At 42.4% G+C, this 12760-nt stretch overlaps 1 protein-coding gene across 1 annotated transcript in view; it reads right to left on the reverse strand.

Annotated features, from left to right (window-relative positions):
- Nucleotides 1–4506: 4506 nt before the first annotated feature.
- Nucleotides 4507–12760, reverse strand: part of LOC138171612 (keratin, type II cytoskeletal 5-like) — a 9630-nt gene continuing 1376 nt past the window's right edge. Inside the window, exons 2-9 of the mRNA XM_069101145.1 lie at nucleotides 12241–12455; nucleotides 9917–9977; nucleotides 9720–9815; nucleotides 8884–9048; nucleotides 8273–8398; nucleotides 7665–7885; nucleotides 6440–6474; nucleotides 4507–5623 (exon numbers count right to left, since the gene is read on the reverse strand). Coding sequence (XP_068957246.1) covers nucleotides 5322–5623; nucleotides 6440–6474; nucleotides 7665–7885; nucleotides 8273–8398; nucleotides 8884–9048; nucleotides 9720–9815; nucleotides 9917–9977; nucleotides 12241–12455 — 1221 coding nt within the window. The 3' untranslated portion in view covers nucleotides 4507–5321. The remainder of the gene's footprint in view (nucleotides 5624–6439; nucleotides 6475–7664; nucleotides 7886–8272; nucleotides 8399–8883; nucleotides 9049–9719; nucleotides 9816–9916; nucleotides 9978–12240; nucleotides 12456–12760) is intronic.

Genomic DNA, 12760 nt, shown 5'->3' on the forward strand with positions numbered 1-12760 from the left:
AGTCTGGGAGCTGAGTGCAGTCCCCTGTGAGCCATGTGGTTCTGGCCTCAGGGCAGCCCCAACTAGCAGCATAGAAAGTCCAGAGCAGACTTCAGGAGAGAGGATCACCAGAAGCTGTAGCAGTTTCTAGACTTCTCAACCCATAAACTCCAAAGAGAAAGTAAAAGATCAGTGGGGAACTCTGTTGGAACCAGGTGATAGGCAGTCCACCTGACTGCCTCCAGAGCTCCTGGACCTGGCTCCTGGATCCTAGGGGGACCAAGTGACCATTCAGAGGGTAAATGCTCTTGCTTTGGCCTGATTGGATCTGGGTCACGGTCTTGGGTGGTGGTCTTGGGATATGTGGCCAGTGTGCCAGAGCTTGGGGTGTCTCTAGAGAGGGTACCCTCCTCAGACCTCTGACAACATTAGCAAAAACTGCAGCAATTTGGGACACAGCTCTTTCTCCACTCTGGAAGCAGAGTTCTACCATGGCAGAGCTCAAAAGTCAAGTAATTGGCTGGCAAGATGAGCAAGCAGAGGAAGCACAATCAGATCATAGAATCCTTTTTTGGAGATAAAAAGGATCAAAACATGGAACCAGAAAAAGTCAATGAAGCCAAAATTCCTACATCAAAAGCTTCCAAGAAAAATATGAATTGTTTACAAGCTCAAGAAGGATTTTGAAAATCAAGTAAGAGAAGTTAAGGAAAATTTGGAAAGACAAATGAGAATGATGCAAGAAAATCATGAAAGGTGAGTCAACAGTCTGCTAAAGGAGACCCAAAAAAAATACTGAAGAAAAAACACCTTAAAAAATAGACTAACTCAAATGGCAAAAGAGGCCCCAAAAGTCAGTGAGGAGTAGAATGCCTTAAAAAGTCAAATTGCCCAGATGGAAAAGAATTTCAAAAACTCATTGAAGAGAATAATTTCTTTAAAACTAGATTAGAGCAAAAGGAAACTTATGACTTTATGAGAAATCAAGATACCATAAAACAGATCCAAACAAATGAAAAAATAGAAGGCCATGTGAAATATCTCATTGGAGAAACCACTGACCTGGAAAATAGATCCAGGAGAGATAATTTAAAAATTATTGGACTACCTGAAAGCCACGATCAAAAAAAGAGTCTGGAAATCTTCCTTCAAGAAATTTTCAAGGAAAATTGCCCTGATATTCTAGAACCAGAGGGCAAAATAGAAATCTAAAGAATTCACCGATTGCCTCTTGAAAAAGATCCCAAAAAGAAAACTCCAAGGAATATCATAGCCAAATTCCAGAGTTCCCAGGTCAAGGAAAAAATATTACAAGCTTCCAGAAAGAAACAATTTGAATATTGTGGAAACACAATCAGGATAACACAAGATCTAGCAGTTTCTACACTAAGGGATCAAAGGGCTTGGAATATGATATTCCAGAGGTCAAAGGAGCTGGGATTAAAACCAAGATCACCTACCCAGCAAAACTGAGTATAATGCTACAGGGGAAAATATGGTCATTCAATGAAAGAGAGAACTTTCAAATATTCTTGATGAAAAAAAAAAACAGAGTTGAACAGAAAATTTGACTTTCAAATACAAGAAGCAAGAGAAGCATGAGAAGGTAAATGGGAAAAAAAATCATAAGGAACTTACTAAAGTTGAACTATTAACATTCCTACATGGAAAAATGATCATTGTAACTCATGAAACTTTCTCAGTATGAGGATAGTTGAAGGGAATATATATGTGTATATATTTACGTGTATGTAGATATATATCTATTTATAGGAGGGTGTATGTGTGTATAAATGCATATGTGAGTGTGTGTATATGTGTGTACATGTATAGATAGAGGTCACAGGACCAGTTGAATAGGAAGGGATGATATCTGAAAAATAAAATTAAGAGGTTAGAGAGGAATATAATGAGAGAAGGAGAAAAGGAGAGATGGACTAGGATAAATTATCTCATATAAAGAGGCAAGAGAAAATTGTTACAATGGAAGGGAAGAGCAGGAAGGTAAAAGGGAATGGGTCAACTTTACTCTCATTGAATTTGGCTTAAGGTAGGAATAACATACACACTCAATTGGGTATCTTGCTCTACAGGAAAGTGGAGGGGAAGGGGATAAGAGGGGGGATGATGGAGGGGAGAGCATGTGGGAGGGAGAGGCTAGTTAGAAGCACATAAGTTTGAAAAATGAAAGGATCAAGGTAGAGAATGGAATGGGTGGGGGTGGAATAGGATGGAGGGAAATGTGGTTAGTCTTTCACTATATAACTACTATGGAAATATTTTGCATAACTACACATGTACAACCTATATTGAATTGCTTATCTTCCCAGTGGGGGTGGGTGAGGAGGGAAGAAGGGAAAGAATCTGGAAATCAAAGTTTTAAAAACAAATGCTTAAAAGAATGTTTTTTTGCATACAACTAGGAAATAAGATGTGCAGGCACTGGGGTATAGAAACCCATCTTCCCCTACTAGAGAGTTAAAGGGGGTATTGGGGAAGATATAGGAGAGAGCAGATTGGGGGAAAGGGTACTCAATAGGCTCACTATCTTGGGGTAGGGGTAGGGGAAAGATGGGGAGAAAATTGGCAACTCAAAATTATGTGGAAATGAATGTTTAAAATGAAAAATAAATTAAAAAAAAATAAAGAAAGAAATGGAGGCCACTAAATCATACACAAGGACCCTTGTGGGAAGCATATTAGCTTAGTTTTAAAATATAGCATTACCTATGTTTCATTGTATTTGTATTTTGCATCATCATATTGTTTTATATATAGATATGTGTGTATACATATGTGTGTATGTATATGTGGGTGTGGGTGTATATACATATATCTAGTATTTTTATTTATTTTGTTATTTCCCAATTCCATTTTAATCCGGCTCGGGGTCACTGATGATTATTGTGCAGTATTATGACACCTCTGGTCTTGGAGGGTATTTTCTGAGTTGCTTAATAAGAAGTGAAGAATGGGGGACAGAAACTCAGGAAACTTAACTCTGTGCTGCAACAAGCAAGAAGCTGGAGAAAGGTGCTGATCTCCGGGTGAGTGAAACCTCAGCATTTATGCATCCTGGGTATTAAGGCCATACTCAGCAAACTGGTTTTCACTGGTTCACAAGTTCTTACATTTTTTTGTGTCAGGGATCCCTTTGACAGTCTGGTGAAGCCTATAGATCCCTTCTCAGGATAATGTTTTTAAATACATAAAATAAATGCTTATAAAGGTGAATAAAAACAAACAATTAAAAAAATATAGTCCTTGATCTATGCTGTTGTTGTTGTGCATTTGTTTCTGATTCTTTGTGACCCCCTTTTGGGATTTTCTTGGCAAAGATATTGGAGTGGTTTGTAATTTTCTTCTCTAGTTCATTTTTACAGGTGAGGAAACTGAGGTAAACAGGATGAAGTGACTTGCCCAGGGTCACACAGCTAGTAAGTATCTCATGCCAGATTTGAACTCAAGTCTTCCTTTTTCTGGATCCAGAGATCTATCCACAACTAGACGTCTCAAAGAAGTTGCCTTTAAGCTGATGGGGTAAGATGAGTGAAACAACAGATACATGTACAAATAATTAGAATGCAAGGTAATAAGCATGGTAGGCGCAAGAGGGACATCCAGATAAAGAACTCTAGGAAAGTTGGAGGAAGAACAGGGCACTTTTAGCTTATTGAACCAGAGTAGGACCTTAGCTAAGACCATGGAGGGCTTCTGTGGAAAGCCCTGAGCTTTGAAGTAAGAGGATTTCAACAGGTAGTAATGAGTACATACAGGCATCATGGAAGTGGGATGCAGGAGGAAAGATGAGAACTAGTGGCCCAGTTGTTTGGAGCATGGATTCCATGAGGGGGAACACCAGAAGTAGAACTAAAAAGATAGTCCAGAGCCAGATTGTGCTGGGCCTTGAAGGCAAGGCCAGATTTGGACAGTCCCCTCAGTGACAGACAGGCAGATCTCTAGCATTTGAAAACTTTAGGGCAGAGTTTCAGGTCACTAATTGGTTCTCATCTAGGGAAAAAAAAAAAGCAAATGAGAGAAGTTGCCTCTACAAATCCTTGTTGTCTTTTTACCTCGTGTTTTCTAATGTTCTTTTGCCTTTTCAAAGTGTTTTCTCATTTTATCCCTACAACAGGTATCATCTCCATTTTATAGATGAAGGTATTAAAGCACAAATTAAGAGATTTGTTTCAAGTTTCAGCAATTAGCAAGTTGTTGAACAAGAACTTTGAATTTAGATTTGGTTTTCTGGGGTTCTTTCTATGGTCCTTCATTTCTGAGGGGTGGGAGATTGTCAACCTGCTATCAGCAATCCAGGGAAATCCCCAGGTATTCCAGTCACTAATCAGTGTTTCCAGGGACCACTCTCCACCCCACCTCCCCTTACTCTTCACTCTGGAAAAGTACTAAACCTTCACTTCTTAGATGAGCAAACCAATGCTCATTTGCCCTTATCAAGGATGCCATTATCCAGAGATTATTCTCAAGGTTGATTATAGATATGGGAAAGAAATTCTGCTGAGACACTTAAATTATAAATGTACTTTATTGAACAAACACCAAAAAGTGGTCAGAATCAAGAACAAACAATGGGGAGTGGAGTTGTGTTGACATTCACCGAGCGACTTTTGCTTCCAGTACAACCAAATGCCACCTCCTGAGGAATGAAAAGCTGTCTCCCAGGAGAAACCAGAATTGCTTACAACACAAATGGCTAAATCCCATCCTCCATCACAGTGCGGAGGCCAGACACCTTTCCCCTAGACAGAGCTTGGGCTGAACCACTCTTTCTGAAATCACAAGATTGCCCTAGGGTGCCCCATCAAGAGACCTGGGAATCGCCACTCCCCAAGGCTTGAAGAGCCCAGATTGGGACTGAAACAAAGCCTGTCTTCAGTTGTTTCCGGTCCGGGTTTTCTAAGCAAACATACCAATACGGACCGTGCTTCTCACATCTTTGGCCCTGTAGTCAGGAGGGCCTGGTCATAGTTTTGGGCTAAGAGAGGGGAATGCTGGACTGAGTAGAGTCGTAGAAAGGAAGACAGAGATTACTTATAAGGCCTCCAAGGTTCATTGGAAAGCATTTTCTGATGGCCTCTGGCCAGGCTGGGAGTTAAGAACCAGAGATGAGGGTGCTAAAGGCTGGAGGTGACCTGGAAGGCTCATGAATACAAATCACCCCCTTAGTCTGATCTAGACTAAACACCAAGGAAAAGGGAGAAGGGAACGGGGAGACAGGAAAGCAGAGAGCAGCTTGGCTGCCGTCCAAGCTAATGAGGATCCGTCAGGCATCGGCCAGGGGACAGGGAGAGCTGATATTCAAGTGAAAGCTGGGAGGACATTTAGCTCTTGAAGCTCTTCCGGGTGGAGGAAGTGGTGGACACAAACTTAACGCTGGAGCTGCTACCCCCGCCGCCGCCGCCCAGGCTAACCCCCACGCCCCGGCCACTGCCGGAGCTGAAGCCGGAGCCCCCAGCGCTGATGCTTCCCCCGCCGCCGCTGCTGGCGGAGTAGGAGTAGCCGCTGCCGCCTCCGAGCCCTCCGCCCATGCCGCTGCCGAAGCCGCCGCCGCTGCCGAAGCCGCCGCCGCTGCCGAAGCCGCCGCCGCTGCCGTAGCTTCCGGACACGCTGGATGTGACCACAGCTACAGGAAGGGAGAGGAGATGAGCAAGCCGCCTTGGCCACCCATTGGGATGACCGGGACCCTGGCTGGCCACGGCGTGCCCAATGCGACTTTGAGATCGGGAAGGCTCAGGTCAAGGGTGTATCACTCAACCTCCCGAGTGACTTTTCTAGCAGAACACACCAACATTACAATCGCAGCTACTCCGTGGCTTCCCGTGAGTCTAATCACCGTAAAAACTCTCCAGAACTTAATTTATATATTATACGATTATAGATTGTGAGCTGGAGCAATCCAACTCTTTTGTAGATGAGAAGATTGAAACTCACTTGGCAGGTGAGGAAAGTGACTGGACCGTGGTCATACTATGTGCAAAGGATCATTACTGCTTCTATATCTCATCATATGCATCTTTTCTTAATTCAATTAACCAAGTATGCATTGTGTGGAGCTATGTGTTAGACCTGGTGTAAGACCGTTATGGCCACCATTCTCAAGGAGCTGACACATGAGCTTTATATGTTCCAAAGCTCTTACATGAATTTTATCACAATTGTAAGGCAGATTTGTAAGGCAGGTATTATTCCCATTTTGCGGGTAGGAAAAACTAAGGTCCCAAGTTTGCACAGTTTGGTCACAGTCCCTCAGTAAGTCATTGACAAAACAAGAATAAGAAGCCTCCTCATCTGAACTCTTCATTTGACCACACTTCTTCTAGACCTCTTGCCCATATTAAATTTCCAGGTAGTGTGACTGCTATCTAGGGACCCTACCTTTAAAACTAGAACCCAATGTTAATATTAATATTAATAACACCATTCAGAGCAAGGTACTTACAGATGTTGACTGGTCCAACTCCCTCTCCACTCAGCCTATAAAGAACAAGGAACGGAGGTGAGATTGGAACTAGACAGTGGAAACGGAGAAGCAACTTTGTGCCCATGGAGATAACTCCAAAGTCCTATAACTACCGGTAACTGATAAGATACCTTCTGTCTAACAACAGAAGGTACACAGCCAAGATCTTCAAAGCATTTTATATGTATTATCTCATTTAATGCTTATAATTATATAACTTTGGGGGTAAAGAGACATCATTTGATGCTCACAATAACCCTGTAAGGTAGATACCATTATTGTTCTCATTCATTTTACAGACAGAGACGGAGACTCAGAGTTTAAGTGACTTGCTCAAAGTCATACACTAGTCTGAGTAGAGATTTGAAACCAGATTTTCCTGACTCCAGGTCCAAAACTCCAGGCACTGGGTTCAGGTCTAGCCATTACTATAACGCACTGAAATGGATTTAAGTTGCAACCAGAAAGATCTCAAGGGCACATTTCCTGACTACTACAAATCATTTCCTACTAGAACAGGTAATCTAAGGAGATTATGATAACTCCCTCCCTGGAGACCTTTCTGAGCTGTCTGTTTGGATTTCTGGGTCTCTGGAGGCGGGATGCTGGTTCTGAGGACCAGAATGCCAATTCTGGAATTCTCTATTTCAACCTGGGACGTAGTGATGGAAAACAACTTATCAAGTCTAGATCAAAACAAAATCTCTCTATCAGTGACACTCTCCATCTCTCAACATATAGAATTTGAAAATCTAGCCAGCTTTCAGTTATATGTATCAAAGGAGGCAGGCAGTTGAGTAGATAAACCTGATACATGCATAACTGAAAACAGAAATCTAAAACTCCCAGAATGATGATCTGACTGGTATCTGACTGGTGATACTTTAAAACACATGCAATTTTTTAAAAAGCTGATTTATCTTTAAAAGAACCTTGTGTGGGCCAGCTAGGGGGTGCAGTGAATAGAGTACTGGCCCTGAAGTCAGGAGGATCTGAGTTCAAATGTGGCCTCAGACACTTGACATGCCTACCAGCTGTGTGACCTTGGGCAAGTCACTTAACCCCAATTTTCCTCTAAAAAAATAAAAGAGTCTTGTGAATGTTAAATAAAAGTAAAGGAAATGAAGGGTCACCCAGGATGAATTATTTCAGCTTTAGATAAACCTTTGGGGATTTGGGATGGAAGTAGGGAAAGAGGGATCACCTGCACTCCTCGCCCTCCAGCAGCTTCCTGTAGGTGGCAATCTCAATGTCCAGGGACAGCTTGACATTCATCAGCTCCTGGTACTCGCGCAGCTGGCGGGCCATGTCCTGCTTGGCCTTCTGCAGGGCATCCTCCAGCTCAGCCAGCTTGGCCCGGGCATCCTTGAGGGCCAGCTCCCCACGCTGCTCAGCATCTGCTATGGCAGCCTGCAGATTGGCACACTACAGAGGAAAGGAAAGGAGAAAGAGAAATGTTTGAGGTGGGGCATGATGGACAGAATCTAGCCTCTTTTTTTTCTTCCCGAAGAGGCTTAAGTCACACAAACCAGAACAACTGATAGAACAAGAAGAAGCACTCTATATGAACTCAAGACATCTGCAGCTTGGGTATTTGGCATGGTGGCATCATGTTCCCAGTCCTGAATGAATATGACTGTATATTTGAGTGTGTGTGTATGTGTGCATGTGTGTGTGTGTGTGGGGGGGTGAGTGTGTGTATTTATGTGTGCATGAGTGTGCAAGTTGAGGTATATGCATATAATAATAGGAATGCCTACAGGTAGCTTCACCCTTGACCCACTTGTATACCTTCTTTTGACACCACCCTACCTGCTTCTTGACATTGTCGATCTCAGCTCTCAGCCTCTGTATCATACGGTTCATTTCAGAGATCTCATGCTTGGTATTGCGGAGGTCATCTCCATGGCGTCCTGCAGTTTGCTGCAGCTCCTCATACTGATGCCCCCAGAGAAGAGGAAAAGGTTTAGCATAAGCAGGGAGGGTAGGCACTCTTGTTATAATGAGTAGAAGGAAAAGTTGCTATCTACAAGTTGCTGTCTCTAGAACACTAGGACTTAGAATCTTGAAAAAATTTTGTTGGGATATCCTTCAAGCTTTACAAAGTGTAAATCTCAATTTCATTATTTAGAGATGTCAAGTATTAACTTCATTTTATAATTAAGGAAACTTGAGGAGCAGAGAAGTTGTGATTTATCCAAAATCATAAGAGGCAGAACCAGGACTCAAACTCTTTAAGTATTCATGGATAAGACTAATGCTATCTTTGACCTGGTTCCCCTACTAGTTCCACCAAGCCTTAGAAATTTCCCATTAGGTCTACCTTATGCCTCTCCTTCACATTTCCCCAGTTCCTTAAGCAGCAATTGTCCTAGGTGGGGTCCCAGAACTTGGATTCCCATTCCAAATTAACACTAACTCACCTTAGTCTGGTACCAGGACTCAGCTTCTGTTCGGCTGCGGTTAGCAATGTCTTCATACTGAGCTTTGACCTCAGCAATGATACTGTTCAGGTCAAGGTTACGGTTATTGTCCATAGACAGGACAACATTAGTGTCAGAGATATGAACCTGCATCTGAGAGAGTTCCTGTGGAAAGATATGCAGTCATGTAACCTGGATCTGTGTCATTCATCTCTTTTGTACCTTCCTCACTACTGCAGCCACATTCAGATGTTGAAGAAAGTTGAGAGCAACTGAAATCTTGGCTGAAACTTCTAAAAAGTGACATGATTCCAAATATTTTCCAACATAGTGGTTTTCAAATGTTTATTATCTAGTGACTTTTTTTCCTACCACTCCCTCACCAAGACTCTCCGTAACCTCTTGGGTTATAATCTTGCTGCTTCTCCTCACTAATTAAAATATAGCCTCCTATTCTGGAAAGTTGTCCATGAAGTCAGGAAACCTCATCAAAGGAGGGCTTTGGACAAGGTAATCTCAAGGATATCTTAGAGCTCAAACATCCTATAAATCTATGAGACTCATCCAAGGTTCTTCACAAAGCATAGTTACTAGGAGTGAATAAAGAATTTCTTTCAGGAATATAAATGCCCAAGAAATCAAAATTGGGGAACTGCAAGAACAGGTTTATGCTTAGGAATATTTGAGTCTGGGACAGGATTATATTTGTTAGTCCCAGGATCTGGGGATTCAGCTACCACTCAAGCTAGTAGCCTTTAGTCTACAGGGATCTTAGCTGGTGGCAAAGTCACCATTCACTATATCCTGTACTTCGTTCAGAGGAGCTAGTTCATTACCATTTCATAGAGGGTCCTCAGGAAGTTGACCTCATCATTGAGGCTGTCCACCTTGGCTTCTAGTTCCACCTTGTTCATGTAGGCACCATCGACATCCTAGAAAAACCAGACCAACTTTTCCATCCAAACTCCACTGAGCCACACCCTGTTCCCAAAATATAACTTCAGGCTATAGGCACACATCAACCCACACCTACCTTCTTGAGTATCACAAATTCATTTTCAACTGTAGTACGCTTATTGATTTCATCTTCATACCTAATGGAAAAAGGAACAGGATCAATTGAAATGAAACCTGGGATAGTTAACTTTGAGAGGCACAATTAGACCTGTGAATAAGCCACACACACATTGGTCTTCATATTGACTACAAGGAGACTGATCTCTGCTGTTGCAGGATGTCTATTTATCATTTCTTCTTCCCTACAGGCTAGGAACCTCCAGTTGGGGAGAGAGAAGGAGACAGTGTAGGATGATTGTACCTGTTATGAAGGGATGCATTCTGGCAGAAAGTGAGGAAGTGGGCATGGCCTGAGTTCCTGGGTACTGGCAATTGTAGGAATCTGTCTTCCTTGTCTGCTTTGGAAAAATCATCTAATTTTCAATGGCCCACTCAGTCTGTCTGTTACTAATCCAATTATTCTATGAATATGCCAAGGGGCAGCTAGGTAGCACAGTGAATAGAGCACCAGCCCTGGAGTCAGGAGGACCTGAATACAAATCTGGTCTCAGATGCTTAACACTTACTAGCCATGTGTCCTTGGGCAAATCACTTAACCCCAATTGCCCTGCCCTCCCCCATCCAAAAAAAAAACCCAACAAAAAAGAATGCACCAATCCATTCTCTATCTTTTCTCCAATCCATGAAGCCATTTATACTGATGCATCTCGTCCTTCATACAGAAATCACTCAGAACATGGAAGCCCTGAGGTTATCAAATAGTCATGCATAGGATCCTAATATCATAAATATAAAGTTGGGTCATATAGTTCAACTCTCTTTTATATAGGAGATAACTGAGACACCAAGAAGGCAGATAATTTGTCCAAGGTCATGAAAGTATTTTGTTGTGGAGATGGGTGGGATTTGAACCCAAGTCACAAGACTCCAAATCTAGAACTCCTTCAACTAAATTATGCTGACTCCCTTGAATGGGAATAAAAGAAATTGAATTAATTCAAGTTGAATCCTATCCCATTTGATTCTATTTAATTAAATTCAATTCAAGCAGAACCAGGAGTCCAGCTGTGGAATATGTGTTTTGTGTCTGCTTCCTTTGGTCATCATCATTCTTCCTCTCCCTAGATATAGGGGAAATTTTTACTGTGTGAAAAATGGAATGAAAGCCCTTAAGAGGAAAGGACTATATAATATACCTGTATGCTATAAGTATGCTATAAAAGTGTAATCATTGTCATAGGTTAAATGCCAGAGGAAAGAGGTCAAGCCCTAAACTGGCTTGTTTTGTTTTTTTCATACTGAGCAAGGATTTTTTAGGCACCACATAATACTGAGGAGGGCATTATCTCCCAACCCCAGGGGTAGAAGGCTTAGTACTCAAAACTGGGGGCGGGGATAAAATAGGGAGGAAGACATCAAGTAGGAGGACTCAGAAACAAAAGCTCTCCTGTCATATGTTCAAACCAGGGCCAACACATTGTGATGCTCTGTATGGTGCCCGGAACATTGTAAGTATCCAACCTAAAATACATGTGCACAATATGCATCACAGCTCTGTCAAAATCTGGATCCTTATTTACTGACCATTTTAGAGGAGGTGACTCATGAACATAAACATGAAACTAGAGATGCTTTCCAATTCAGGGAATCTATGGCTTAGTGCTTTTATGGCTACACTATATAACTCCTGCTGTGGGGAATGTGGGGCAGGGGTGAGGGAAGCTGGACTGGAAAAACTAGAATCATCCAGAAACTCTTAGACATGACTAGGTATTTTTCACACTCCTGTGTTCTGAGGTAGAATACTGAAAAGGCAGTATAGAGAAGGCTAAGGGCTGTGGATTCCCTTATTTGCCAACATCCTCAAACTACATATAGTAGAAATGCAGGTCTGGAATATGTCTCGGAAACAAAGTAAACCCTTATCACTTTCTATATTCTCTATTCTTTTTATTTCCCCTCCCCCCCCCATCAACCATTCCTCAGCCCATGTCCACAGATTACTAAGAATTTGTCAGCCAAGGAGATAGCCTTCCCCACTCTCTTTCCTTCTTTCTGCTTACCTCCATTTCCCCACTCCCTACCAGAAACTAGACCTTCAATTTCTATAATGGAGAATCCATAGAGCTTTCCATGGTACTCAGAAGAAATCTCTGAACATAATTCTCTGTCTGTTTCTGTCCATCTGTCTCCCTCTGAGTGCCGTCTCTCTCTCTCTCCCCCTTGTTTCCCCCCTTCTTCTCCCTACCTTTCCATCATGAACTTCATCTGGCTATAGAAAGACTAGACAATTCCTCACACACACACACACACACACACACATCAACCCCTCCCACTCACTTGTTCTTGAAATCCTCCACGGTATCCTGCATGTTCCTCAGCTCAGAATCCAGGCGGCCCCTCTCATTCAGAATACTGTCTAACTGCCTCCTGAGATTGTTGATGTAGGTTTCAAAGAGTGGATCTAAATTCTGTTTCACGGTCTTGTGACCCTGCTCCTGGAGCAGCGTCCATTTTGTATCCAGCACCTTATTCTGCTGCTCAAGGAATCGCACCTGGGAACCAGAAGAAGAGACTATTTTATGAGGAATATCTAATATTTATATTATTTCATGGATCTCAGGGTTGTTGCTTTCAAGCCATTGTCTTATCAATCATCTCTCTCTCTCTCTCTCTCTCTCTCTCTCTCTCTCTCTCTCTCTCTCTCTCTCTCTCTCTCTCTCTCTCTCTCTCTCTCTCTCTCTCTCTGTCTCTCTCTCTCTCTCTCTCTCTCTCTGTCTCTCTCTCTCTGTCTCTCTCTCTCTGTCTCTCTCTCTCTCTCTCTGTCTCTCTCTCTCTCTCTGTCTCTCTGTCTCTCTGC

Source organism: Petaurus breviceps, unplaced genomic scaffold (assembly GCF_028583685.1).
Source record: "Petaurus breviceps papuanus isolate PSGF00001 unplaced genomic scaffold, PetGlider_PUasm1.0 454, whole genome shotgun sequence".
Classification (NCBI taxonomy): Eukaryota; Metazoa; Chordata; class Mammalia; order Diprotodontia; family Petauridae; genus Petaurus; species Petaurus breviceps.